Source organism: Gopherus evgoodei, chromosome 7 (genome assembly GCF_007399415.2).
Source record: "Gopherus evgoodei ecotype Sinaloan lineage chromosome 7, rGopEvg1_v1.p, whole genome shotgun sequence".
Taxonomy (NCBI): Eukaryota; Metazoa; Chordata; order Testudines; family Testudinidae; genus Gopherus; species Gopherus evgoodei.
Window position 1 is genome coordinate 130,597,152 of NC_044328.1, and position 27,922 is coordinate 130,625,073.

The 27,922-nt window shown below is 59.9% G+C and overlaps 1 protein-coding gene across 2 annotated transcripts; it reads right to left on the minus strand.

Moving 5' to 3' along the window:
• Positions 1 to 2,745: 2,745 nt before the first annotated feature.
• On the minus strand, positions 2,746 to 27,302 carry IL17RE (interleukin 17 receptor E). 2 transcript variants are annotated; one of them, XM_030569750.1, is made up of 16 exons: positions 27,204 to 27,302; positions 20,140 to 20,155; positions 18,525 to 18,680; positions 18,150 to 18,256; positions 16,721 to 16,844; positions 16,156 to 16,295; positions 15,841 to 15,909; positions 15,407 to 15,473; positions 14,376 to 14,557; positions 12,187 to 12,234; positions 11,494 to 11,539; positions 9,267 to 9,415; positions 9,017 to 9,085; positions 5,560 to 5,611; positions 4,815 to 4,922; positions 2,746 to 3,819 (listed from the first exon to the last, which is right to left on the minus strand). In XM_030569750.1, the coding sequence occupies exons 1-16, from the start codon at positions 27,300 to 27,302 to the stop codon at positions 3,104 to 3,106; spliced, it is 2,148 nt and encodes a 715-aa protein (XP_030425610.1). In that variant the 3' UTR covers positions 2,746 to 3,103. The 2 variants fall into 2 exon arrangements, with proteins under 2 accessions (XP_030425610.1, XP_030425611.1); XM_030569751.1 differs by lacking the exons at positions 18,150 to 18,256; positions 18,525 to 18,680; positions 20,140 to 20,155; positions 27,204 to 27,302 and adding an exon at positions 17,986 to 18,056.
• Positions 27,303 to 27,922: the final 620 nt, after the last annotated feature.

Sequence of the window (27,922 nt, forward strand, 5' to 3'; positions counted from 1 at the left end):
TCTCTCACTGGGGGCAGGAAAGCGAGAGGTTGCACTCACCCTAGGGACAGATACTTCAACAGGTACTTCAAAGGGAGCAACAGTGTGGTTCATGCCGGGCAATAGGGTGACCAGATGAGAGGAAGAAAATATTGGGATACGTGTTGCGGGGGGGCAGAGGGGTTAAAAAAAAGAGTGTGAAATAGCGGGACAAATTGAGTCTTGACCAAAGATCAGTTGGGATGTGGGACAAACACCTAAATATCAGGCCATCTGGTCACCCTACTGGGAAAGCCCAGGGCCCTGAGGCCCAGCCAGTGCTCTGGATGTGCCATGGCCATGCACAGGGTGCACTGGCTCACGCTGGCAGCCTGAGGGGCAATGCCCTACCCAGCGGCATCAAGTCTGTTGCAGCAGAGAGAGCCTGAGACTTGGGCCATGGTGCTAAAGTCAGGCCCAGGTACAAAGCAGAGGCCTGCATTCAGGGTCACTGTCCGGTACATGAACTTGGCAAGAACAGAGCTGGCCTTCCAAAAAAACGCCTAGTCATATTGAGAACACCCCAATACAGGGTCATGGGTAGCCAGTGGGTCTTAGCCAGGGGTGTGTGTCCTCTTGGGGTGTGCAGAGGTCTTCCAGGGGGTACATCAACTCTCCCAAAGATTTACAACAGGCTATGTAAAAAGCACGAGTGACGTCAGGACAAACTAACATTTCATGCTACGCACTGGACTGTAAATACAATATTTAGATGCCAATCATTTTATAATCAGATGGTAAAAATGAATAAGTCAGCAATTGTTCAGTAGCAGTGTGGTGAGGGGTAGGGTGAAAGGGGAGCCCAGGGACACGCTGACCCCTGCTCAGGTCAGGATGACAGGGTGACGGATAGAGGTTTTGGTGCAGGGTGGTAACTAGCCACACAGAGCGGTGATCGGTAACTCGCATCAGTGTAGAAAGAGGCTCACAGGGGTGTCCGTCCAGCCGAGGGGAACAGAAAGGCCCATCGTTCACTGGGCTGTATCCATTGCAGCGGGCAGACAAGTGCGTACCCGTCATTATTGAGCCAGGCACTAGGACCGAGCTTTGTTGGCAATAAGCCTGGTCGGGCACCTGCACTGCACTGCACTGCACTGCACTGCACTGCACTGCAGACGGGAGTCCGTGGTTGTCTTGGGCTGTATGGGCGAGCTGGCCAGAGTGGGTGCAGCACGCCCAGAGCGCACACGCAGCCACCACTGACATCTGCAAGTGCCTGGACAAAGGGGGCTGCATCCCCCCCACATCCCCACTGGGGTCGCGGTGCCCCAGCCTGGCCAAGCTCAGGAGTGGCCGAGGGCACAGGAGCAGTGGGCGGTTGTGCTCAATGCCTGGTGAGAGGCAGCGGCTGGCTGGGTGCTGGGACCCTGCACAGCACCAGGGCGTCCGAGCCCCTCACTGCTGCAGGAGTGCTCTGTGCCTCTTCCGAGCTGAGGGAGGGACATGAGCTCCAGGCAGTCTCCCTACGGGGACAGCACCTGCCCTGGGGGAAGCTTGAAGGGCAGGACCATGTTGGAGGGGGCAGTGCTGCTTTCTGGCCAGGCCAGGGAGGTGGGGAGAGGCGACGACAGAGCCAGGGACCATCCATAGGTGGATGTCACTGCTTCCCTTGCCAGCTCCTGCAGGCCAAGGGGGCTGGGTGGAGGGCTGGGCCCTGGCAGACAGGTAAGCTGGTGGGACAGGGGGAAGGTGATTCAGGCCAGAGTCCCCACACTGCTGGGTGTTGCTGGGCCCTGCGGCAGAGCCTGACCCGGGTCAGCAGTGGGGGACTGAGTCAGCAACATGCCCAGGCTGCACCATGACAGGGAGAAGGGGGGGAGGTGTCCATCAGTGCCCAGCTGCCCTGGGATTCATGCCATGCCCGGCCTGATGCCAGAGCTCGCGGGGGGGGTGTGTGCTCAGGGCCCATCCAGACAGTGCCCACATACTCCTTGCGGGATGGCATGCTCCCCTGAGGACACCTACACAAGAGACCAGGGCATGCGGCAGGTGGCACAACTGGCCCAATGTTCCTCGCAGGGCAGGCTGTGCCCAGCCCCAAATTCAGGGATGGTCAGGGGCTCGCTCAGTCTAAGTCAGCCAGGGACTGGAGGTGAACAAGTCCTCGGGCGCCATCAGCTTTACCCCAAATCCCAGCCCCCAAGCTCCCGGAGCTGTGTGAGGTGGCACCCACGCTCCTTGAGGTGGCAGCACCAGCTACCTGGGCACCCAGCCTGGCAGGACACCTCCTGTGGGCTGTTGGGCTTGGCACAGCTGGGGCGAGGCCAGGAGCTGCACAACAGGCCCCCCACAGCCAGATTGATCAGCCGAGCCCTCACAGGCCATACACTCATTTATTCAATGTCCAGACACCTCCGCAGCCAGCTCCTGCACCCCAGCCAGCCGGGGGCTCTGCCTGACATGTGAGCTGAGTGGGGAGCAAGTGCCTGCCCAGGCTGGGACTGACGGGCACTGGCCCTGCTGTGGGCAGAGCCCCCTGAACAGGTCACCGCCCCCCAGGCCCGCTCCCACCCTTGGGCAGGGTCAGTGACAGCATGGCAGGGGGCTCACACAGGACTCTGCCCCCTACGGCCATGACAGGGCCAGCCCCACCCCCTCCCCAGGGGCCTGCCCCTCAGGACCACACAGCCCTGCCCTCTCCACCCAGGCCCTGTCCCTCCCCCTCAGGGCCATATAGTCTCTCCACACTCATGGCCATGGCAACAGACCCCACAATGGTCACCAGAGGATGAGGCAGGTCCTGCCCAAGAGCTGGCTGCAAGAGGGCAAATGTCCAAGCCCCATTGCCCGTGACAGACCCTGCACCAGGCAGTTTCCAGCCCCAAGCAAACCCAGGCTCACAGGCCGCCCCTTGTCAGAACAGCTGCGTTCTCCTGGGTCTGGGGGCTGCCAGCCCCTTGCAGACACGTTTGGTCTTGGGAATGGATGTGGCACCCTGGAGTCCAGCCATGTCCACACTAGCCCCTCTCTGGCATCTCCAGGGACCCTGGTGGGGGCTCTGCTCCCCCTCCCAATCATCCCAACTACAGCACCCTGAGCCCCTTCCCCGGCCCAGGTTCTTGGCATGTGTCCCACTGCAGCATACTCAGGTGCAGCTGGGTCTCTGTGAGGTCAGCCTGGCTATAGGGGTGTGGGGACTGAGCCCCACAGACCCCACCTGGTGGGCTGGCAGCCTAGCCAGGGGCGCCCCCTTGGGCTGCTGCAGCTGGCACAGCTCCACCCTGCCTTGCAGGCACTTTCTCATCTCCGACGTGAGCAGCCTGTGCAGCAGCATGCTGGGGCGGAGCCAGGTGGGGGGCCGGGCACTGCCCTGCAGCAAGCGTGCCAGGCCAGGCAGCTCCTGTGGCAGGCGGTAGCAGGGCAGTAGGCACAGGGCAGGTGGCACGTCTCGCTGGCTGCACAGCTCGCCAAAGTAGGCCAGTGCCCAGTTGCCCAGCTGCCCTGCCCCCCTGCCCAACTGCAGCTCGCTCTGCAGACAGCACATGGCTGTGCCGAACAGGTCATGGGGGTCCAGAGAGCTGCTGCTGCCTGCAGCCGCCCCCCGCCACAACTGGTAGAGCCGGGTGCTGCCCTGACTCCACAGGAGCAGCACGGTGCCCTGCTCCCGGGCCACCAGCTCCCGCTGCACATAAAGCCAGGGCAGTGCCCCCAGCCGCCCCACGCTGCCCGCCTCCCACAGGTCCAGCCGCACGTCGCAGCCCAGCGCCGAGCGCAGCACGTCCGCCAAGGCGCAGACCAGAATCTTGTGCTCCTCAGAGTCGGGGGAATAGACCAGCAGGACGGGCCGACTGCCCCGCGGCGCTGTGGGGAGAGGGCAGGGTCAGTGGCAGGGTTGCCCCCGGCCAGGGCTCTGCAGAGGGCAGCTCCTGGGGAAACCGCTCCAGGCTGCCTGGCTGACAGACCCCTTCACTTGGCTGAGCTCCCATGCAGGGCCCTCCCCACTGGCTCACATCTCCTGCTCAGCCAGCAAGGCCCCCACCCTGCTCCCTTCCCTGCCGCTTCCTGTCCAACTGTGCCTACAGCCCTCCAGGATCCTGTCCCCTCTGCCCCCCGGATCCCAGCCCCCAGATCCTCATCAGATCCTGTCCCCTCTACCGTCCCGATCCCAGGCCCTCTGCTCCCCCGATCCCACCCCCTAGATCCTCATCAGATCCTGTCCCCTCTACCCACCCGATCCCAGGCCCCAGGCCCTCTGCTCCCCCGATCCCAGCCCCTAGATCCTCATCAGATTCTGTCCCCCCTAACCCCTCCATCCCAGGCCCCAGGCCCTCTGCTCCCCCGATCCCAGCCCCTAGATCCTCATCAGATCCTGTCCCCTCTACCCACCCGATCCCAGCCCCCAGGCCCTCTGCTCCCCAGATCCCAGCCCCTCTGCCCCCAGGATCCCAGCCCCCAGATCCTCATCAGATCCTGTCCCCTCTACCCCCCTGATCCCAGCCCCCAGACCTTCCGTTCCCCGGATCCTAGCCCCCAGATCCTCATCAGATCCTGTCCCCTCTGCCCCCCCAGAATTCAGCCCCCAGTCTCTCTGCCCCCTGGGATCCCAGCCCCTCACTGGTTCCTTGCCCCAATCGGCCAGGATCCTGGCCCACAGCTACTGTGCCTCCAGGAACCCAGCCACCAGCCCCTCTGCCCCCTGGGGATCTCAGCCCTCACTGGCTCCTTGCCCCAGCCCCCCAGGATCCTGGCCTCCAGCTACTCTGCCCCCAGGATCCCAGCCTCTCACTGGCTCCTTGCCTCAGCCCCCCAGGATTCTAGCCCCCAGCTCCTCTGCCCCCAGGATCCCAGCCCCTCACCTGTGGTGAGTTTCCGGAGGCTCCTGTAGTTCATCAGCAGGACGGTCCCCAGCAGCCCCAGAGCCAGGGCTAGCCCCAGGGCGAGCAGCCCAAAGCGCTTGCGAGCAACTGGAAGAGAAGTGGTGAGAGGTGCTGTGCAGTGCTGCCTTCTGGTGCTACAAGCTCATGCTTCATCCCTGCAGCCGAAGAGCGGCAGAGGTCAGGAAGGGAGCTCCTCCCCTGGCATATCCTCTGGGGTTGGTGGTTTTGGCTCCTTCCTCTGAAGCAGGGGAGTGACCAGGGTTGGAGACGTGGCCCTGGGCAGGGTCAGGGCTCTGAGGGGCACCGAGCCGTCTCCCTCTCAGTGCTGGGCAGCTGACTCTCGCTTACTTGCTCCGGGGCTAACCGAGTGCCCCGGGGGTGAAGGGGTGAAGGAATCTCCCCCAGGGCAGAGGGACAGTGACCTCGGGGGGGGGGGGCGGTTCGCCTTCCTCCACAGCCTGGGGTGCAGGTCACTGAATCACTTCTCTGCCATGGGGGCCTCGAGCGCTGGGGCCCTCCTGTTCTCTGCCAGGGCCACATGCCAGCCGGGCTCCTGCAGGCTGTGACACCTGGGTCTCACTCAGCAGCTGGGTCAGGGTGCGGGGGTTGGCTGGGGCTGGGGCTGGTGACCTATGCGGGGGCAGACGGGTACATCTGCTCCCTCCTCACCATGACCTCTCTGCCTCTGGCTGCCCCCCAGTGTTCTGCATGGAGCCACACTCACCATCTGGGCACAGGAGCTGCTTCCGGGCAAACTGCACATCGGAGCGCCACACCTGCCGAGCACAGAGAGAGCACATAGGGAGTTTGACACCAAGGGACTCTGTGACGTGGCGGGGGATCCTATGACCCTGCAGGGGGAGGAGGGTCTGTGACACAGGCAGGGGGAGGGGGGTAAGGGGCTGTGTGCGGGGGCAGGGAGGGGACTCTGTGACACAGTGGGGCAGGGGGCTCTGTTAAGGTTGCCAGATGTCCGGTTTTTGACAGGAACACCGAGTCGAAAAGGGACCCTGGCGGCTCCGGTCAGCATCATGCAGGTCCGGCTCCTAGGCAGGAGGGCCAGGAGGCTCTGTGCGCTGCCCCTGCCCCAAGCACCAGCTCCGAGCTCCCATTGGCCGGGAAGTAGCCAAAAGAACATAAGAGCGGCCATACTGGGTCAGACCAAATGTCCATCCAGCCCAGTATCCTGTCTATCGACAGTGGCCAATGCCAGGTGCCCCAGAGGGAGTGAACCTAACAGGCAATGATCAAGTGATCTCTCTCCTGCCATCCATCTCCATCCTCTGACAAACAGAGGCTAGGGACACCATTCCTTACCCATCCTGGCTAATAGCCACTAATGGACTTAACCTCCATGAATTTATCCAGTTCTCTTTTAAACCTTGTTATAGTCCTAGCCTTCATAACCTCTTCAGGTAAGGAGTTCCACAAGCTGACTGTGCACTGCGTGAAGAAGAACTTCCTTCTATTTGTTTTAAACCTGCTGCCTATTAATTTCATTTGGTGACCCCTAGTCCTTGTATTATGGGTATAAGTAAATAACTTTTCCTTATCCACTTTCTCCACATCACTCATGATTTATATACCTCTATCATATCCCCCCTTAGTCTCCTCTTTTCTAAGCTGAAGAGGCCTAGCCTCTTTAATCTCTCCTCATATGGGACCCTCTCCAAACTCCTAATCATTTTAGTTGCCCTTCTCTGAACCTCTTCTAGTGCCAGTGTATCTTTTTTGAGGTGAGGAGACCACATCTGTACACAGTATATGAGATGTGGGTGTACCATGGATTTATATAAGGGCAATAAGATATCCTCCGTCTTATTCTCTATCTCTTTTTAATGAGTCCTAACATCCTGTTTGTTTTTTTGACTGCTGCTGCACACTGTGTGGACATCTTCAGAGAACTATCCACAATGACTCCAAGATCTTTTTCCTGATTAGTTGCAGCTAAATTAGCCCCCATCATATTGTATGTGTAGTTGGGGTTATTTTTTCCAGTGTGCATTACTTTACATTTATCCATATTAAATTTCATTTTCCATTTTGTTGCCCAAACACTTAGTTTTGTGAGATCTTTTTGAAGTTTCTCACAGTCTGTTTTGGTCTTACCTATCTTGAGCGGTTTAGTATCATCTGCAACCTTTACCACCTCACTGTTTACCCCTTTCTCCAGATCATTTATGAATAAATTGAATAGGATTGGTCCTAGGACCGACCCTTGGGGAACACCACTAGTTACCCCTCTCCATTCTGAGAATTTACCATTAATTCCTACCCTTTGTTCCCTGTCTTTTAGCCAGTTCTCAATCCATGAAAGGACCTTCCCTTTTATCCCATGACAGCTTAATTTACGTAAGAGCCTTTGGTGAGGGACCTGGTCAAAGGCTTTCTGGAAATCTAAGTACACTATGTCCACTGGATCTCCCTTGTCCACGTTTGTTGACCCCTTCAAAGAACTCTAATAGATTAGTAAGACACGATTTCCCTTTACAGAAACCATGTTGACTATTGCTCAACAGTTTATGTTTTTCTATGTGTCTGACAATTTTATTCTTAACTATTGTTTCGACTAATTTGCCGGGTACCGATGTTAGACTTACCGGTCTGTAATTGCCGGGATCACCTCTAGAGCCCTTTTTAAATATTGGCGTTACATTAGCTAACTTCTAGTCATTGGGTACCGAAGCCAATTTAAAGGACAGGTTACAAACCTTAGTTAATAGTTCCGCAACTTCATATTTGAATTCTTTCAGATCTCTTGGGTGAATGCCATCTGGTCCCGGTGACTTGTTAATGTTGAGTTTATCAATTAATTCCAAAACCTCCTCTAGTGACACTTCAATCTGTGACAGTTTCTCAGATTTGTCACCTACAAAAGCCAGTTCATGTTTGGGAATCTCCCTAACATCCTCAGCCGTGAAGACTGAAGCAAAGAATCCATTTAGTTTCTCCACAATGACTTTATCGTCTTTAAGCGCTCCTTTTGTATCCTGATCGTCCAGGGGCCCCACTGGTTGTTTAGCAGGCTTCCTGCTTCTGATGTACTTGAAAAACATTTTGTTATTACCTTTGGAGTTTTTCGCTAGCCGTTCTTCAAACTCTTCTTTGGCTTTTCTTATTACACTCTTGCACTTAAGCTGGCAGCATTTGTGCTCCTTTCTATTTGCCTCACTAGGATCTGACTTCCACTTTTTAAAGGAAGTCTTTTTCTCTCTCAATGCTTCTTTTACATGGTTGTTAAGGCGCAGTGGCTCTTTTTTAGTTCTTTTACTGTGTTTCTTAATTTGGGGTCCACATTGAAGTTGGGCCTCTATTAAGGAGCTGGGAGGGCAGTGCCTGCAGGCGAGAGCAGCACACGACGCCTCCTGCCCTCCCTGCCTAGGAGCCGGACCAGCTGCTGGCTGCTTCTGGAGTGCAGCACAGTGTCAGGACAGGTAGAGAGCCTGCCTCTGACGGGGAGCCGCCTGAGGTCAGCCCATGCCCTAGCCCCAAGCCGCCCCCCCCCCCAAACCTGGAACCCCCTCCTGCACCACAAACCCCTCAGCCCCAACCCAGAGTCCATACCCAAGCCGGAGCCCTCACCCCTCCTCCACCCCAACTCCCTGTCGCAGCCTGGAGCCCCTTCCTGCACCACAAACCCCTCAGCCCCAACCCAGAGTCCATACCCAAGCCGGAGCCCTCACCCCACCTGCACCCCAGCTCTCTGTCCCCGCCTGGAGCCCCTTCCTGCACCACAAACCCCTCAGCCCCAACCCAGAGTCCATACCCAAGCCGGAGCCCTCACCCCTCCTCCACCCCAACTCCCTGTCGCAGCCTGGAGCCCCCTCCTGCACCCTGAACCCCTAATTTCTGGCCCCACACCAGTTAGAGCCCTCACCAACCCCACACTCCAACTCCCTGCCCCAACTCAGTGAAAGAGAGTGAGGGTGGGGAGAGCGAGCCACCGAGGGAGGGGGAAAGTAGTGAGCGGGGGCGCCTTGGGGAAGGGGTGGAGCTAGGGTGTTCGGTTCTGTGGGATTAGAAAGTTGGCAAGCCCAGGCCCTGCGGTGTGGCAGGGGGTCCTGTGACCCTGCGGGGGGGGGGGGGGGGCTTTGTGATGCCAGATGCATGAACAGAAGAATGGCTGGGTAAGGTGAGGGCAGAGCCATGTGAACAGGGCAGCACAGGGGCGGGGGCCTTACCAGCACACAGCCACCCAGGATCTGCAGAGGCAGCAGCAGGGTCAGCTCCCTGGGGCTGAAGCTCTCTGGCTGCAAACCGAGAAGGATACCATTAACCAAAGAGCACCCCCTTCCCTTCCCCCTCCCCATCCCTGCCCCATGGCTGGGCACAGGGGGCTCTGATTCTGCCCACTGGCCTGAGGCCTCAGCATTCCCTGGCAGCGAGCACAGAGGGTCCCAAGGTGCCAGGCTCCCAGGCCAAGCCACTTACGCTTGTGACAGTGTAGACAGGCACCTCTGGCTCACACCAGCTCCCCTGCCGCCGGCACAGGGCTGCACTGAAGGATGCCGGGACAGTGGAGGTCACACGTAGGAGAAGCTGCAGGAACCGGACGCTCACAGACACGTTCCAGGTGGTGTCTACAGGGAGAAAACAGGAGGGGTCGCTCATGGGCCCGCCCGCCCCACATCAGGGCCCCGGCCTGCCCAGGGCCTGCAGGGCGTCTGTGGGGCCCTAGCATAGGATCCCTGGCTCTCACGCGAAGCAGGGCCAGGCCTGGCCAGCACCAGGAAGGGAGAGATTGGTCAGTGTCAGGGATGTGTAGGCGGCTGTGTGTTCTTTGCACTTACGCTACGTTGTGGAAGGAGGCCGCATCCCAGCACGCTCTGCACTCAGGCGAAGCAGGCAGAGGCAGGGACAAGCAGGGGACCTGGGCAGGGCCCCTTGTAGGAGTTGGGGCGAAGATGTGTGGTTTGGGAAGCGTCGCAAAGTGCGGAACGCACTCAGCCCAACTGACAGAGCCAACTGGGGCCGGAGCTAGGGACGAGGTCAGGGACAGGATTAGCCAAGGTCCCGGGACACAGGGCTTGTCTGTTTGCTGGAAACAAAGGGAATAATATCCCCTGGTTCCTGTGATCCCTTTGTAAACTGCAGTGCTCCTCCCCAGACTGGGTGCACTGAGCTGATCTCTCTTGGACAGACTGAGCTGAACTGACACCTTACCACTAAAATAAGTGAACCCTCAACAGAGACACCCAAGGAAAACACAGGAGGTTGCAGGGAGTGGGGTGGTGGCTCAGCAGGGGGTGCTCTCCTCTGGCACTCAGGGCTGGCCCCATGGGATGCTAGGGGGCGCTGTGCTGCAGGGAGCGGGGTGGGGGTTCAGCAGGGGGCGTTCTCCCCTGGCAGGCAGGGCTGGCCCCATGGAGTGCTAGGGGGCGCTGTGCTGCAGGGAGCGGGGTGGGGGTTCAGCAGGGGGCATTCTCCCCTGGCAGGCAGGGCTGGCCCCAGTGGGGCGCTAGGGAGCGCTGAGATGTGGGGCTCAGCAGGAGGTGCTCTTCCCTGGCAGGCAGGGCTGGCCCCATGGAGTGCTAGGGGGTTCTGTGCTGCAGGGAGCGGGGTGGGGGTTCAGCATGGGGCGCTCTCCCCTGGCAGGCAGGGCTGGCCCCAATGGGGCACTAGGGAGCGCTGAGTTGTGGGGCTCAGCAGGGGTGCTCTCCCCTGGCAGGCAGGGCTGGCCCCATGGATGCTAGGGTCACTGTGCTGCAGGGTGGGGCTCAGCAGGGGGTGCTCTCCCCTGCAGGCTGGGCTGGCCCCATGGGGTGCTAGGGAGCACTGAGATGTGGGCTCAGCAGGGGTGCTCTCCCCTGGCAGGCAGGACTGGCCCCAATGGGGCGCTAGGGAGCGCTGAGATGTGGGGCTCAGCAGGGGTGCTCTCCCCTGGCAGGCAGGGCTGGCCCCATGGGATGCTAGGGGGCGCTGTGCTGCAGGGTGGGGGCTCAGCAGGGGATGCTCTCCCCTGGCAGGCAGGGCTGGCCCCAGCGGGGCGCATGGGTGCTGAGATGTGGGGTTCAGCAGGGGGTGCTCTCCCCTGGCAGGCAGGGCTGGCCCCATGGGGCTGTGGGGCTCAGCAGGGGGTGCTCTCCCCTGGCAGGCAGGGCTGGCCCCGGCATGGAGAAAGGGGGTGCTGTGCTGCAGGTGCCATTGTTCTCAGGAGAGAAGACCCCCTCACCCCCATAGCCAGACCCCATGATGATGGGTAGCAGCCCCAACCCCTTGTGCTCAGGCCCTGGTGCTTTGTGTCATGTGGGGATAGGAGCCCTGGCTCCCCTCCTGCCCACAGTAGGTGCTGTTCTGTGCGGTGCTGCCAGGCAGTAGCTCCCCCCCAGAGCAGGCTGCACCCTGGGGCTGGGGGAGCCATTGCTGTGCTCAGGGAGCTCCGAGGCGCAGGGTGGCGTAGGGCACTGGGGGACCCAGCAGCTGCCAGGCTGCACAGAGGGAAGTTGTCAGTCTAGGGCTCAGCTGAACGGCTGCTGCACAGCACTCCCTGTCCCCCCGCCCAGTCCCCATGCCCAGCAGACCCTGAACCAGCCCAAAGAGCCACTGTGGGGCATCAGGCCCTGTTGCCAGCCTGTCGCTGGTGTGTGGGGCCCCCAAGGGCCCCCCAGATCCCCAAACACCCAGCCGTCCCCACTGCAGAGAAGCAGGGCAGGCTCACCTGGCCGGTGTGGGCACTCCACGTGGCTGCTGTTGCCGTAGGAGAACTGGAGAGAAACAAGGAAAGTCACCAGAAAGGCCCTGCACAGGGGCGGTGTAGAGGGAGGCCAGGCCAGGGTCAGCACTCACCAGCGGGCCCCTCTGGCCGGGCACTGACAGCAGAGGCTGCTCACGTGCCGTTGAGGGCATGGCAGGGGAGGGTGCCCAGCACTTGTGCATTTCAGCCCTTTGCTGGCCCCAGCTCTCCAGCCTGTTCCGATGGACGCTGGGCAGGGCAGGGGAATGGGGCTTGGGGGCCCATCAGCCCCTCTGGGTCAGCTCTGGGGCAGGGCCAGAGCCCTTCCTCTGTAAGGCTGGCACCACCGGGGGCATCAGCCAGTGGCTGCCTGCCCTGCGTGAGACTGAGGGCCCAGTTCAGGCAGCCCCAGCCCGCTCTGCCCTGACAGTGCCTGCCCGCCCACTTGCCTCTTCCCGGCTGGCGACAGAGGGCAGCAGCCAGGGCACCGGCTCTTACCTGGCAGGATCCCCTGGAAGGGGGCCCCAGGGTCTCTGGTAGGGGTGCCAGGAAGGGCAGGGTGGGATGCGCTGGGGCTGGGTTCAGCATGTGGCTCAGAGAAGCCACCCAGCCAGAGATCCCAGGGAAGCACCAGGACTCCTGCCAGCGGGTGCTTGGCTGGGGCAAGCGGGGTCTCACCTTGAAGCAGAGCAGAGGGTGCACATCCACCTTCTCCACGGTGTAGGCCTAGCCCAGAGCAGAGAGCATGTCACAAACTGCAGCTGACCCACACTACCGGGGCCCCCTACCTCCTGGGGACCCCCACACCTCAGCTCCTCCACCTCCTGGGGGGCCAGCCCACCTCTCCTACCTCCTGGGGACCCCCACACCTCAGCTCCCCCACCTCCTGGGGACCCCCAATACCTCAGCTCTCCCACCTCCTCGGGACCCCCAATATCTCAGCTCCTCCACCTCCTGGGGACCCCCACACCTCAGCTCCCCCACCTCCTGGGGGGCCAACCTCCTGGGGACCCCCAATACCTCAGCTCTCCCATCTCCTCAGGACCCCCAATATCTCAGCTCCTCCACCTCCTGGGGACCCCCACACCTCAGCTCCCCCACCTCCTGGGGGGCCAGCCCACCTCCCCCACCTCCTGGGGACCCTCCCATACCTCAGCTCCCCCATCTCCCTGAAATCCAGCCCCAGCAGGCTGTTTGTTCATTTATTGGGGGGAGGGAGGAATGTAATCAAAGCTGCGAATGCTTGCTGGTAGGGGAGGGGCATTTTAGGGGGTGGAGGGCATAGGGGTCAGAGGGGTTTGGGGCTGTATTGAGGGGAGGGGGATAAGTGAGGATGGGTGGTAGGGAAAGTCAGAGGGGCTGGGGAGTCAGGGACACATGGAGGTGAGGGATGAGGGCCCCATATTCTCCCTTTCTGGGTGGGTTCCAGGATCTGGGGGCCCAGGAAGACTCGCTGCGGGAAGCGCACGGAGGGGCAGGGGATGCTGGATGCTCTGAGCTCAGCCCCAGGAAGGTGGAAGCTGTGGGAGCTTCTTGCTCTGGGGACCGTCTGCTCCGAGAGAGGAGGCTCCCCAGAGTCCTGCCCGGCTTCGTAGGGAGCAGTGCCAGCATCACCCGGGAACTCCATGACAGGGCCCCTGCCCCCAAGTGTATCTGAGCTTTGCTTCCTGCCCCCTTGTGTGTGCCCCAGACACTGGGAGATTCCTGCCAATCTATGGGGGGCTGACCTGGCCTCACACGCCCTTGTGTCAGCCAGGGTCTCGGGGCTTGCCTTTCTTGGAGGGGCTGAGCCCCTCTCTCTACCCCCATGTGAGATGGGATCAGAGGGTGGGTCCCTGAGCCACTCTCCCAGCCCCCCATTGTGCACCCGCCAGGACCTGGGAGGGCTTCTGCCCATCTAAGGGAGTCAGCCCCCACCCACCTCCTGTGCTCCTCATGGAACCCAGGTTCTTGGAGGGAAGGGGCCTGCCTCACAATGGGGATCTGAACCCCACTCCCTACCCCACATGGGAGTTGGGATCTGGGAAACCTGCTGTCCTGATCTTGCAGGGGAGAGCAGAGATCAGGTACACTTGGTGCACGTGCTGAGAACACATTGCTGGAGGTGGAGGGGGGGGAAGAGCAGAGAACAGGCACCCTTGACACATCCAGAAACTCTTACACACTGGAGAGGGGGACAGGGAACCCCCGAGGGAAATCTAAGAATGAACCATGAACATCTGGGAACATCTGCCTCCCTCAGTCATTTTACGATTCTACTTTGTTGTGTGGAAATCCGAGGACGGCAGATTCTCCAGAAGAGCCTGAAATGGATTCTGAGCGGTGAATGCTCGCGGGGCGTGGAGGGGTGAGCGGGTGTCCGGGCAGGTGGTACCAGGGGAAGAGAGGCTAAATCTGCAGCAAGGGATGGATGGGGGCATTATGGGATAAACGGAATGGGAGTTAGGGCCTCAGGCAAGGGGGAAGAGGGAGGGATTGGGGGAATGGCAGGGGAGAAGACCGGAGGAGTTGGAGTATATGAGGAGTAGCAGAGGGGGTGGGGTGGGCCTGTCAGCCCTGAATTCCCCCCTTCCACATGTGTTCTGAGAGCTGGGGGACCCTGCTCCTCTTGGGGTGCTGAGCCCCTCTCCCAGCCCGCAGGGGCTCTTCCCTTCACGCTGCAATGTCTGAGGCACAACAGTTTGTGTCGCTGGGCTCGGCGCTCAGGAGGGGCTCGAGGCTGCACTGGCACCGCAGGACCCAAGCTTTCGCCAAACTCCCAGGCCGGCTCAGTCCTGGCAGCGCGAGCCCCACACAGGCGTCCCTCCAGGAGCAGGCAGCTGGCTCCCTCCTCGCTGGAGCCGCGTCGGGCTCTTGTGCTCTCTTACCTGGTTGGACTCCATGGCTGTGGAGTTGGGGACAGTGTGGCAGGCCCCCGCGTCACTCTCCTTCCAGCACAGGGTGGCGGTCAGGTGGAGCGGGCAGCGGGCACTCAGCACCATGACCATGTTGGCCTCACTGCTGGCACTGTAGTCATGGAACTGCATGGATGCCCACAGCTCAGAGCCATCTGTGGGGCAGAGAGGCATCAGCCAGAGGCACTGGCAGGCTCAGCCCCAATCCCCTGCCCAGCCAGCCCTACACCCTACCCCACCAGCAGCCAGGGGCCCCAGTGCCAGCTGGCAGAGGGCACTGGGGTGTGACAGGGCTACAGGCACCCCCTGGGTCTGGAGCTACAGACTAGTTTGCCCCCAGGCGCCATGCGAGGTCTGTACCAAAGCCAGCATCCCCCTGGTGCTCACGGCCCCGTGAGGTGTCGGGGCAGGTGACTTGGAGGGAGATCAGGATATACACTGAGTGCCGGGCCCTAAGGCTCTGTCGCTGGGGGCATCTCTCCTGGCACAGCTCACAACACAACTCCGGTCCCGGTGGGAGCTCAGCGCTGATCAAGGGGGGCTGACGCTAGCTGGGGGGCATGGGCTGGATGTGAGGGCAGCGCGGTTCGCCTCCTGCATGGACCCCAGCCCAGCCTGGTCGCTAACCAGTCCAGCCAGGCAGGGTCCTGGCACAGCACATCTCTGCCGTTCAGCCCACCCATTTGCACTCCCTCTGGGCAGGCCAGCGCTGCGCTTTGCTACGGTACCAGTGGACACCGACACCAGGACAGACCGCAGGCTGTGTGGGCGCTCGGGGCACTGCTCCCATGGGACCAGCGGAGCTGTGAATCCTGCCAGTGCCCAGAAGCCCCAGGAAGATGCTGGGGGCTTGGCGGGCGCCTTCACTATGGGCACAGTGCCCACCAGTCTGCAGGCAGGGCTCAGGGCAGGGGCAGCTGGGGCCCAGCAGACCCACCCCCTGGACTCCAGCCCCCCAGACAGGAACTCCCGAAGGTTGGCATGCCCTGGCCCGCGCCACTCACAAGCTGCCGGCAGGGGCTGGAAGGGGCATAGCTTGGTGCGGAGGCTGTCGCGGTGCAGGTAGGAGGCCTGAGGAACCAAGGGATCAGATTTTGAGTAAGCGGCCGAACGGCACCCCGGCCCTCCCCCCCGGCCCCAGCGCCCAGGCCCTGTCCTGCCAGGACCCCCGCCCCTTCCCCCCCAACCCAGTGCCCAGGCCCTGTCCTCCCCGGCCCTCTGCACCTCCCCCTCGACCAGTCGCACAGCACCTCCCCCTCGACCCAGTGCCCAGGCCCCGTCCTCCCCAGAGCCCTGCCCTTCCCCCATTCCCAGTGCCAAGGTCCCGGCCTCCTCAGCCCCCTGCCCCCCCCGCAGCACCCAGGCACCCTCTCTCTCCCCCACGGGGGTTGCCGTCAGGACAGACCGAGGGGCTGGGGCTGGTGACCGGCAGACGTACCTCAATGCAGAGACAGGGCTGCAGGAACTCGTAGGGCAGCACAATGCTGTGACCCCCAGACACCAGCGCCTGCAGCAGGGAAGGAGGTGGGTGAGGGTGGCAGAGCCAGGCCAGGGCCCCAAGGGACACTGCTGTGCCTGGCCCAGCCCAGGCAGGGACCCCGAGTGCTCCCTTGGCACCCGCAGGTACGGCCGGGCTCCCCGCTGGGAGGGCAGTGTTGGAGGTGTCCCCTGACCATCAGCTGCTGGGGCCTGGCCCCTGGGGCCAGCCACCCCCGCCTGGCGTGGGGGAAGCCCCCGGGGCCGAGCTCCTCACCTGTCGGGGGAAGGGGGTGTGCAGCTCCTCGCACTCCAGGGCCAGCTGGTGGCACAGCCGCACGGTCAGGGCAGGGCCCTCGGGCACCGACACCTCAATGGCCCGGGCCTCCGGGTGCCAGGCGTAGCCGATCTCGGGGCCTACAGAGTCAGAGAAGGCAGGGGATGGGCATCCCGAACCCACATGCCCAGGGAGCCCTGACTGACACCAGCTGCACAACAACAGCCAGCGGGCGGCAGCGGCTGGGCCAAGCCCAGCTCAGCATCAGGCCCGGGACCAGCGCAGAGGATGGGACCAGCAGTGCCCAGAAGCCGGCCCCAGAGCTGGGCCATCCCAGAGCTGGACCAGCCCCAGAGCCGGACCAGCCCCAGAGCTGAGCTGCCTCGGGCCCCAAGGCACAGCATAGCACCCCCAGAAAGACCTCACAGACCCTCCAGTGTCCCCCATGAACCACCCACAGCTCCACCCCATGATCCCCCACAGCAACCCTTCGAGACAGACCCCGCAGCCCCTCTCTCCCAAGTCTCTGCGGGCAGGTGGGATTTCCTCCCCCACCTTGTCTCACCTGCTGGCTCTGCAGGGACCAGGTGGCTCTGGTTGAGACTCAGCCCCCGGTCAGGGACCGTGCCAAGCGAGACCAGAACACGGCGCCCGCTCTCCACCGGGAAACAGTCAAACTGCACCTGCCACTGCGGGGAGACCACAGGGTCAGCCCCCGCGAGACCCCCCCCAAACCTCCCGCCCTGCCGCTGCCCCACAAGCCCCCCACCTCCAGAGCTCCCCCTTCTCCAGCCCTGCGACCCCCTGCGGCTGCCCCACAAGCCCCCCACCTCCAGACCCTGCCCCCACCCTGCGAGCCCCCCTGCTGCTTCCCCAGAAGCCCCCCCGCCTCCAGAACTCCCCCTTCCCCCGCCCTGCAACCCCGCTGGCGCTGCTCCCCAAGCCCCCCACCTCCAGAACTCGCCCTGCCCCCGCCTTGCAAGCCCCCTGCCGCTGCCCCACAAGCTCCCCACTTCCAGAGCCTTCCCCTTCCCCCACCCTGAGCCCCCTGCCGCTGCCCAACAAGACCCCCACTTCCAGCCTCCTCCTTCCCCCACCCTGCGAGCCCCCTGCTGCTGCCCCCCAAAGCCCCCCACTTCCAGCCTCCACCTTCCTCCACCCTGCGAGCCCCCTGCCGCTGCCCCACAAGCCCCCCTCTTCCAGCCTCCACCTTCCTCCACCCTGCGAGCCCCCTGCCGCTGCCCCACAAGCCCCCCACTTCCAGCCTCCACCTTCCTCCACCCTGCGAGCCCCCCTGCCACTGCCCCACAAGTCCCCCCTTCCAGCCTCCTCCTTCCCCCACCCTGCGAGCCCCCTGCCGCTGCCCCACAAGCCCCCCACTTCCAGCCTCCACCTTCCCTCACCCTGCGAGCCCCCCTGCCACTGCCCCACAAGCCCCCTGCCTCCAGAACTCCCCCTTCCTCTGCCCTGCGAGCCCCCCTGCCACCGCCCCACAAGCCCCCCAGAGCCTCCCTCTGCCCCCTGCCTCCAGAATTCCCCCTTCCCCTGCCCTGCGAGACCCCTGCTGCTGCCCCACAAGCCTCCTGCCTCCAGATCCTCTGCCTTCCCCACCCTATAAGCCCCCCTGCCGCTGCCTCACAAGTCCCCCCAGAGCCTCCCTCTGCCCCCACTCTGTGAGACCTGCTGCCTCTGCCCCATGAGTCCCCCACCTCCAGAGCCTCCCCCTGCGAGCCCCCCTGCCTCTGCCCCACGATCCCCCATTCCCCCACCCAACACTGCCATGGGAGCCCCCCACCATCCCCTGCCCCCTCCTTGTCCCCTGGTGCAGACCCCATGAGCAGGCACGGCCCCTGGGACACAAGGCCCTGGGATCAGCATGGTGCCAGCCGAGCCTGCCCAGCTTCCTGCAGCAGGAGGGACTGGACAGCTGCCATGGTGCAGCTGCCAAGGAGGGAACGAGCCAGGAGCCCTGAGCATGGTCTGCGCTGACTCACCAGGGAGCCTGCAGCCTCTGGGTGCCGCCTCCAGACTTGCAGCCAGCTGGCCCTATTGGAGCCCAGCACCAGGAAATCCAGCTGCAGCCCACAGACTCTCCCCAGCCCTGCGGGAGAGAGAAAGGGTGAGCCCCAAATTCACAGCAGGCCCTACCAAGGGCCCCTATGCAGCACCCCACCTCCTGGGGAAGCTGCCCAGCCCCCACCAAAGCCAGCCCTATGAGTCCCCCACCCCGGGGTCATTCTCAGGAATTCTGTGGGTGCCCTTAGCCTGAAGGCAGGCTCAGACAAGGCCCAATCTCCATGGCTATGGGGCCAAGCAGCGTCTCAGGAACCCACTCTAAAACGGGGTGCAGATGAGGCCGGCCCACCTACCTGCAGTGTGCAGGGCCAGGCGCACGTGCACGCACGGCTGGCAGTCGCGGGAGGCCTGGCACAGCCGGGCTGTGCTCAGAGCTAGGGCTGGCGGGGACAGGGCTGCTCCATCCTGCTCCTTCTGGTGGCACCGGGGCCTGGGGAGGGCACTGTCCGCTGGAGGAGAGGAGAGGAGTTAAAGGCAGCCAGGCCCCATCTGGGCCCTCCCAGTGGACTGTGCGGCTGCTTCCCAGCCCTCTCCGTGGCATGTGCCCATCACCGTGCCCGCCGAGCAGGGATCTCCTGGTCACTGACGCTCCCCAGCGCTCTGCATTCCAGACACATGGGGCAACCCCAGTGTGACGAAGTGGGAATGTTTTTAATGTTTTCTCTGAATACTGTGTGGGTGCCTCAGTTTCCCCTATGCCTTTCTTAAGGATCTAGGTGGTGGGATCAGGGTATGTGATTGTGGCAGAGCCCTAGAGGGCCAGTGTGATGGTGTCTGCACAGAGAGTGGCTGACACCCTGTCTCCTGGCAGCTGATGGCCTGAGCCCCTCCCCGCAAGGTGCCAACTGAAGGTGTTGGAGAACAAAGAGATTAGGTGGCCTCCTGGCCTGTGATAGAGACAAAGGCCAGAGAAGGGGCTGGAGGGGGTTTCAGTTTGGGGCTGGCTGGGGAAATGGAGGGAGGCCCAGACATGCTCTGGCCTCCCTGGCCATAAAATGGACCTGACTGAGGGGTCCTGTTCTCTGGACCTACAAGCTCTGTTTTAGGCCGTGATCCTGTCATTTAATAACCCTGCTGTTTCCCCGGCTGGCTGAGAGTCCCGTCTGCCTGCGGAGGGGGGGGGGGCAGGGGCCTCTGGCTGCCCCAGGACCCCGCCTGGGTGACTCGCTGCGGGAAGCGCACAGAGGGGCAGGGGATGCTGGATGCTCTGAGCTCAGACCCAGGAAGGTGGAAGCTGTGGGAGCATCTTGCCCTGGGGACTGTCTGCTCCGAGAGAGGAGGCTCCCCAGAGTCCTGCCCGGCTTCGTAGGGAGCAGAGCCACCATCGCCCGGGGCCTCCGGGGCAGAGCCACCATCGCCCAGGGCCCCCAGGGCAGAGCCACCATCGCCCGGGGCCCCCGGGGCAGAGCCACCATCGTCCAGGGCCCCCGGGGCAGAGTCACCATCGCCCAGGACCCCCGGGGCAGAGCCAGCATCGCCCACCAGCTTCGTAGGGAGCAGAGCCAGCATCGCCCGGGGACTCTGTGACACCCAGCCTTGCCAGTCCCCCGCTAGGTCCCTCCCCTGGGGTACCACTCCACCCCCACAGTACAGGGACCCTGGCGCTGCACTGAGGTCAGCACCCCCGCTGAGTCCCCCCCCCACAGCCTGGCAGCCCCCCTGCCCCACAGCCCGGCACCCCCTAGTGCAGCACTGACTACATGGGAACTGGCACCATCACTGAATGCTGCCCCTGGTTTTCCTTGGCGGAGTCCCAGTATGGCCCCATCCCACCGCACCCCAGCTCGGCAGAGTTGTGACCCAGCCCCAGGTGGAAGGAGGGAGGGACTGAGCAGTGCTGCCCCCAGCGCCCCAGCTGCCCTCTGCCTGCCCCACAGCCAGCACCACTAACAAAGCGGATTTACTTACCCCTGACTTTGCAGGCCTGTGAGCAAAGGACAAAGAGCCATGTTAATGCAGGAGGCCTTGGCCAACAGGTCCAGCACCCCCCGCCAGCAGTCCCCAGCACCCCTCTCCCTGATGGCCCCCCAATCCCACCCCACCTCAACCCCAGCAGCCCAGAGGGACAGAGCCACCCCCACCACCCTGGCAGTCCCCGGCACCCAGAGCCACCCCCTCCCTCCACTGGCCCACAGCGCCCCCATGAGTATTATGCTCAGGGAAGCGGCAGTGGTTTATCTGCACTCCCAGCAGACTCCCCTGGCTACGCAGTGCAGGGCTGAGAGTGGGGCTGGGGGTTCTCGCAGAGCAGCAGCACATGCCTGGCCCGCAGGTAGGCACCGGGCTGCGGGAATACAGGCCTGCAGCAGACCTGGGTGAAGGACAGCTCTCCATACAGGTGGGATGTCAGCGTAAGTGACAAGCCCCAGGCCCGTGGGCTCGGGAGAAGCGGGCGCTGGGGTCCCGCCAGCAGTGACTCGCGGAAGTACCAGGTTACTGTATTTCCGGGTTGGGGGGAAGTGAGCAGAATCAGGCAGGGTGCAGCCAATAACAGACTAGGGAAGAGACTGCTCTCCTGGCCCTAGCCAAGGTCTGACCTTGGCCAGGGCACCCCGTTTGCTAAGGGGGTAAGAGGTGAACTCGTGCAGCGTCCAGTGCTAATACCTGCCTGCCCACGCCGGAGCGACCGTCATGGGTCGAGGCAGCCCAGGGTTAGAACCTGGGTGTGGGGAACCGCTTTTAGGGAGCCACATTTCATTAGAACATAAGAACGGCCACACCGGGTCAGACCAAAGGTCCATGTAGCCCAGTATCCTGTCTGCCAACAGTGGCCAATGCCAGGTGCCCCAGAAGGAGTGAAGCTAGCAGGCAATGATCAAGCGATCTCTCTCCTGCCATCCATCTCCACCCTCTGACAAACAGAGGCTAGGGACACCATTCCTTACCCATCCTGGCTAATAGCCATTAATGGACTTAACCTCCATGAATTTATCCAGTTCCCTTTTAAACCTAGTTATAGTCCCAGCCTTCACAACCTCCTCAGGCAAGGAGTTCCACAAGTTGACTGTGCGCTGTGTAAAGAAGAACTTCCTTTTATTTGTTTTAAACCTGCTACCTATTAATTTCATTTGGTGACCCCTAGTTCTTGTATTATGGGAACAAGTAAATAACTTTTCCTTATCCACTTTCTCCACATCACTCTTGACTGTATAGACCTCTATCATATCCCCCCTTAGTCTCCTCTTTTCCAAGCTGAAGAGGCCTAGCCTCTTTAATCTTTCCTCATATGGGACCCTCTCCAAACCCCTAATCATTTTAGTTGCCCTTCTCTGAACATCTTCTAGTGCCAATGTATCTTTTTTGAGGTGAGGAGACCACATCTGTACGGAGTATATGAAATGTGGGTGTACCATGGATTTATATAAGGGCAATAAGATATTCTCTGTCTTATTCTCTATCCCTTTTTAATCCTGTTTGCTAACATCGTTTGCTTTTTTGACTGCCTCTGCACACTGCGTGGACGTCTTCACAGAACCATCTACCATGACTCCAAGATCTTTTTCCTGACTTATTGTAGCTAAATTAGCCCCCATCATATTGTATGTGTAGTTGGGGTTATTTTTTCCAGTGTGCATTACTTTACATTTATCCACATTAAATTTCATTTGCCATTTTGTTGCCCAAACACTTAGTTTTGTGAGATCTTTTTGAAGTTTCTCACAGTCTGTTTTGGTCTTACCTATCTTGAGCAGTTTAGTATCATCTGCAACCTTTATCACCTCACTGTTTACCCCTTTCTCCAGATCATTTATGAATAAATTGAATAGGATTGGTCCTAGGACTGACCCTTGGGGAACACCACTAGTCACCTCTCTCCATTCTGAGAATTTACCATTAATTCCTACCCTTTGTTCCCTGTCTTTTAGCCAGTTCTCAATCCATGAAAGGACCTTCCCTTTTATCCCATGACAGCTTAATTTACATAAGAGCCTTTGGTGAGGGACCCTGTCAAAGGCTTTCTGGAAATCTAAGTACACCATGTCCACTAGATCCCCCTTGTCCACATGTTTGTTGACCCCTTCAAAGAATTCTAATAGATTAGTAAGACACGATTTCCCTTTACAGAAACCATGTTGACTATTGCTCAACAGTTTATGTTTTTCTATGTATCTGACAATTTTATTCTTAACTATTGTTTCGACTAATTTGCCCGGTACCGACGTTAGACTTACCGGTCTGTAATTGCCGGGATCACCTCTAGAGCCCTTTTTAAATATTGGCGTTACATTAGCTAACTTCCAGTCGTTGGGTACAGAAGCTGATTTAAAGGACAGGTTACAAACCTTAGTTAATAGTTCCACAATTTCAAATTTGAGTTCTTTTAGAACTCTTGGGTGAATGCCATCTGGTCCCGGTGACCTGTTAATGTTGAGTTTATCAATTAATTCCAAAACCTCCTCTAGTGACACTTTAATCTGTGACAGTTCCTGTGACAGTTTCTCAGATTTGTCACCTACAAAAGCTGGCTCGGGTTTGGGAATCTCCCTAACATCCTCAGCCGTGAAGACTGAAGCAAAGAATCCATTTAGTTTCTCCGCAATGACTTTATTGTCTTTAAGCGCTCCTTTTGTATTTCGATCGTCAAGGGGCCCCACTGGTTGTTTAGCAGGTTTCCTGCTTCTGATGTACTTAAAAAACATTTTGTTATTACCTTTGGAGTTTTTGGCTAGTCGTTCTTCAAACTCCTCTTTGGCTTTTCTTATTACACTCTTGCACTTAAGCTGGCAGTGTTTGTGCTCCTTTCTATTTGCCTCACTAAGATCTGACTTCCACTTTTTAAAGGAAGTCTTTTTATCTCTCACTGCTTCTTTTACATGGTTGTTAAGCCACAGTGGCTCTTTTTTAGTTCTTTTACTGTGTTTCTTAATTTGGGGTCCACATTGAAGTTGGGCCTCTATTATGGTGTCTTCAAAAAGGGCCCATGCAACTTGCAGGGATTTCACTTTAGTCACTGTACCTTTTAACTTTTGTTTAACTAACCCCCTCATTTTTGTGTAGTTCCCTCTTTTGATATCAAATGTCACAGTGTTGGGATGTTGAGATGTTCTTCCCCCCACAGGGATGTTGAATGTTATTGTACTATGGTCACTGTTTCCAAGTGGTCCTGCTATAGTATTTCAAGCAACTAAAACACTATTCAGCCTTCGGAGCGAATCAAGAGCTTTGTAGTTAAACAATCATCGTCGCAACACCCTGCACACGGTCGTTCCAAGTGAGGAGCCCCCAGCGGGACACTGGGGTGCCCAGGGGAGGGCCAACCCCAGCTGCTTTCTGGACTGATGCTCAAGCTAATGGGCCCCTTCGCACCTCTAACTCCCAGCTTGTGTCCCAGACAGGATCACTGCCCTCCTGTCCATGGGCCCAATGCAGGCACCTGTGGGCCCCTTCTGCCACCCAGCCGCTGGGCAGACAGCCAGGGACTGCAGCAAGGGCTGGCTGTGGGGTGAGGGGCAGGCTGAGAACTGAGGAGGCCGAGGACAGCCGGGAAGCCCAGAGGCCAGGCCTGGCACTTAACCTGTGGAACTCCTTGCCAGAGGATGTTGTGAAGGCCAAAACTATAACAGGGTACAAAAATGAACTAGATAAGTTCATGGAGGCTAGGACCATCAATGGCTATTAGCCAGGATGCGCAGGGATGGTGTCCCTGGCCTCGGTTTGCCAGAAGCTGGGAATGGGCGACAGGGGATGGATCACTTGATGATTCCCTGTTCTGTTCATTCTCTCTGGAGCACCTGGCATTGGCCACAATTGGAAAACAGGATACTGGGCTGGATGGACCTTAGTCTGATCCAGTATGGCCACTCTTATGTTCTTATGGCACGGTCAGGCCACAGAGCCAGAAACAGACACACGGCCCCCTGGAAGCCCCCCCACAGAAAACAGTGCTAAACAGCCTGTAGATGACACTAAACTGGGAGGAGTGGTAGATATGCTGGAGGGTAGAGATAGGATACAGAGGAACCTAGACAAATTAGAGGACTGGGCCAAAAGAAATTTGTTGAGGTTCAGCAAGGACAAGTGCAGAGTCCTCCACTTAGGACGGAAGAATCCCATGCACTGTTACAGACTAGGGACCGAATGGCTAGGCAGCAGTTCTGCAGAAAAGGACCTAGGGGTTACAATGGACGAGAATATGAGTCGACAGTGTGCCCTTGTTGCCAAGAAAGCTAACGGCATTTTGGGCTGTATAAGTAGGGGCATTGCCAAGAGATCGAGGGATGTGATCATTCCCCTCTATTCGACATTGGTGAGGCCTCATCAGGAGTTCTGTGTCCAGTTTTGGGCCTCACACTACAAGGAGGATGTGGAAAAATTGGAAAGAGTCCAGCGGAGGGCAACAAAAATGATTAGGGGACTGGAGCACATGACTTCTGAGGAGAGGCTGAGGGAACTGGGATTGTTTAGTCTGCAGAAGAGAAGAATGAGGGGGGATTTGATAGCTGCTTTCAGCTACCTGAAAGGGGGTTCCAAAGAGGATGGATCTAGACTGTTCTCAGTGGTAGCAGATGACAGAACAAGGAGTAATGGTCTCAAGTTGCAGTGGGGGAGGTTTAGGCTGGATATTAGGAAAAACTTTTTCACTAGGAGGATGGTGAAGCACTGGAATGGGTTCCCTAGGGAGGTGGTGGAATCTCCTTCCTTAGAGGTTTTTAAGGCCTGGCTGACAAAGCCCTGGCTGGGATGATTTAGTTGGGGTTGGTCCTGCTTTGAGCAGGGGGTGGGACTAGATACCTCCTGAGGTCCCTTCCAACCCTGAGCTTCTATGATTCTATGACAGGTTTCGGAGCGGTAGCCGTGGTAGCCTGTATCAGCAAAAACAAGGAGGAGTCCTTGTGGCACCTTAGAGACTAACACATTTATTTAAGCATAAGCTTTTGCCTAGAGGCTGTCCACGTATCTATACAGGAGACACCATCATAGAACCTAATCACATCAGCCACACCGTCTGGGGCTCGTTCACCTCCACATCTACCAATGTGATATATGCCATCATGTGCCAGCAATGCCCCTCTGCCATGTACATTGGTCACACCGGACAGTCTCTACTCAAATCAGACGTCAAGAATTATAACATTCAAAAACCAGTTGGAGAACACTTAAATCTCCCTGGTCACTCTATTATAGACCAAAAAGTCACAATTATTCAACAAAAAAATTAAAAAACAGACTCCAACAAGAAACAGCAGAATTGGAATTAAGTTGCAAGCTGGACATCATTAAATTAGGCTTGAATAAAGATTAGGCGTGGATGGGTCATTACATAAAGTAAAACTATTTCCCCATGTTAATTTTTTCCCCTACTGTTACTCACACCTTTTTGTCAACTGTTGGAAATGGGCCATCCTGATTATCACTGCAAAAGTTTTGTTTCCCCTGCTGATAATTGCCCAGCTTAATTGATTAGTCTCTTCATAGTTGGTATGGCAACCCACACTTTTTCATGTTCTCTGTGTATATATCTATCTTCCTACTGTATGTTCCATTCCTCGCATCTGATGAAGTGGGCTGTAGCCCACGAAAGCTTGTGCTCAAATAAATGTGCTAGTCTCTAAGGTGCAACAAGGACTCCTGTTCTTTTTATCTGTAGTGAGGAATCCATCCCCTCCCCCACATGGGGACCCCAAGGAATCCACCTCTCTTTTCCCCCCTCCCCAGCAGGAGCCAGCACCAGCTGCTCCCAGGCAGGAACAGAAGCCCCCCTGGCATTTCTGGAATGCTCCCCTGGCCCCGGCAGTAGGTGCCTGGCTCATGCACAGCCCTGCCCACACACTGATTCTGCTCCCCGCGTAACCACGGGCACCCTCATTCTTCACATAAGTGTCCCTGAGCTTGCTCTTGGCTCCAAGGATTCCATGTGGCAGTAAGTTCCACTGGCTAATTACGTCCAGTGTAAAGAAGAGGTTCCTTTCCTCCATTTTAACCTGCTGCCCACGTTTCAGTCCTATGTCCCCAGGCCAGCAGGGCCCATGGGATCCCCTAGTCTGGCCCCGTGCCTAGCCCAGGGCAGAGACCTGCCTGCTGTAACCCCTCGAGCACAGCTGTTAGCAAACCCCTGCTCCTCACTGAACCACGGCCAGGGATGGAGAATCCTCCACCCCCTGCCCCAGGAAACAGTTCTAATTCCTCTCCCTGTCCACAATTAGCACCCGAATTTGTCTGGCATCAGCCTCCAGCCCCAGGGCCGGGTTACCCCTTCGCTGCTGGAGCCAACAGCCCCTCGCCCACTCTGTTCCTGTGGGGCACAGCCAGGCTGGGCTCACTCACCCTGGCCCAGCCCTTAGGGGAGCTAATCAGATCGAGCCCCTCGCTGCAGGGCAGCTTTCTAACCCTGCAATGCAGAGCTGACCTCTGCCCTGGCCCAGACAAGGGAGATTAATGGCAGTGGCTCCCTCCCCCTCCAGGTTTTGTCCTGGTCTCATTTTGCCCCGTTTCTTGCTAGCTGCTGGACCAGCCATTTCTTCATCATTACACAGCCCGGCTAGCTACTGCACCTGCCACCCAAACAACCCTGTTCTCTTCACTCCTGCTACCGACCCAGCCCTGGGGGCTCGGCCACACGGAACACAAAGCACCGGGCCCGGCCCCAGCTCACCCAGACTCCATTTACACCTGCCGCACCCAGGTGGGGTCAGGCTGGGCCCAACGGCGGCCTAGCGCCCTACAACCGCGCTCCCCAAACCTCGCTCCCCAGGGGGACGCCCCCCATTCCCGCTCGGTTCGCTTGTGCCCAGTTCCCAAAGCGCCCCCGCCCGGGGCACCGGCCCAGCCACGGCTGATTCTCGTCCAGCTCCCGGGGAGAGCCCGGCCAGCGAGCGGGGCACGGAGCTGCCCGACCCGCCGGAGTCCCCGTCTGCCCCGGTCCCTCGCCGCTGAGTGCCCGCCCGGGGCTCTGGGAGCGGGTGGGTGCCGGGATGAACCCCCCGGCTCCGGCCCCGGCCCCGGGACCCCGCAGCCCCCAACCCGGTCCTTACGAAGTTGGCGGTGACGCGGGGGCGCGGCGCTCCGGCCCGGGGCCCGGCCCCCAGCAGGACGGCGGCCAGCAGCAGGGCGCAGGGCGCGGGGCGCCCCATCAGCGGGGCTGGCGCATGGCTGCGCGGGGCGCACACGGCACCCGGCCGGGCCGGCTCCGCCGCATTCCTGCCCGCCTCGCTTCACATCGCGGGGCGGGGCGGGGCGGGAGCCACCCCCTGGGCCCCTCCGCCCCCGGAAGCCCAGCACCGGGCTCTGCCTCTCGGCTCGACCAGGGGGCGCCCCCCGCCTCGCGGCAGTGCGGGTGCCAAGGTACCTGGCGGGCGCCCAGGTGCGGCGGGGATGGGCGGCAGGATGGCGCTTGCCCGGCTGCCCTGGGCCGGAGGTCCCAGGATGGGCTGACCGGGGCGGGGGTTCCCGGGCGAGGGGTGCCGAGCTCTGCTCTCACCTCGGCGGCAGGGGGCACAGCTGGTGCCAGGGGGGCCCAACCCCCCAGGAGAGCGCGGGGTGGCTCCTGCCAGGGGCTGCCCCCAGAAACTCCCCCAGCAGCAGGGCAACTAACACCTGCTTCCTGGCAGCCGGGACACTGGGCCCAGGCCTGGGACCCTCAGGAGGAACAAACACCATGGGAGGGGCGCGCTCCCCACGAGGGAGTCCCCGTCTCGCCCAGGCCCACTACATGCTGATGAGAATTATCGCCAGCAGCCCGCGGATCAGTCAG

Bases quoted from the DNA above. Each gene is read 5' to 3' on its own strand.
- IL17RE (XM_030569750.1), bottom strand. From the start codon at position 27,302: ATGGGGCGCCCCGCGCCCTGCGCCCTGCTGCTGGCCGCCGTCCTGCTG. The intron at 16,296-16,720 runs GTGAGACAAGGT...CTGACTCTGTAG, and splicing joins GGTCCCTGCAGAGCCAGCAG to GCCCCGAGATCGGCTACGCC. The intron at 9,086-9,266 runs GTAAGTGGCTTG...CTCGGTTTGCAG, and splicing joins CTGTCTACACTGTCACAAGC to CCAGAGAGCTTCAGCCCCAG.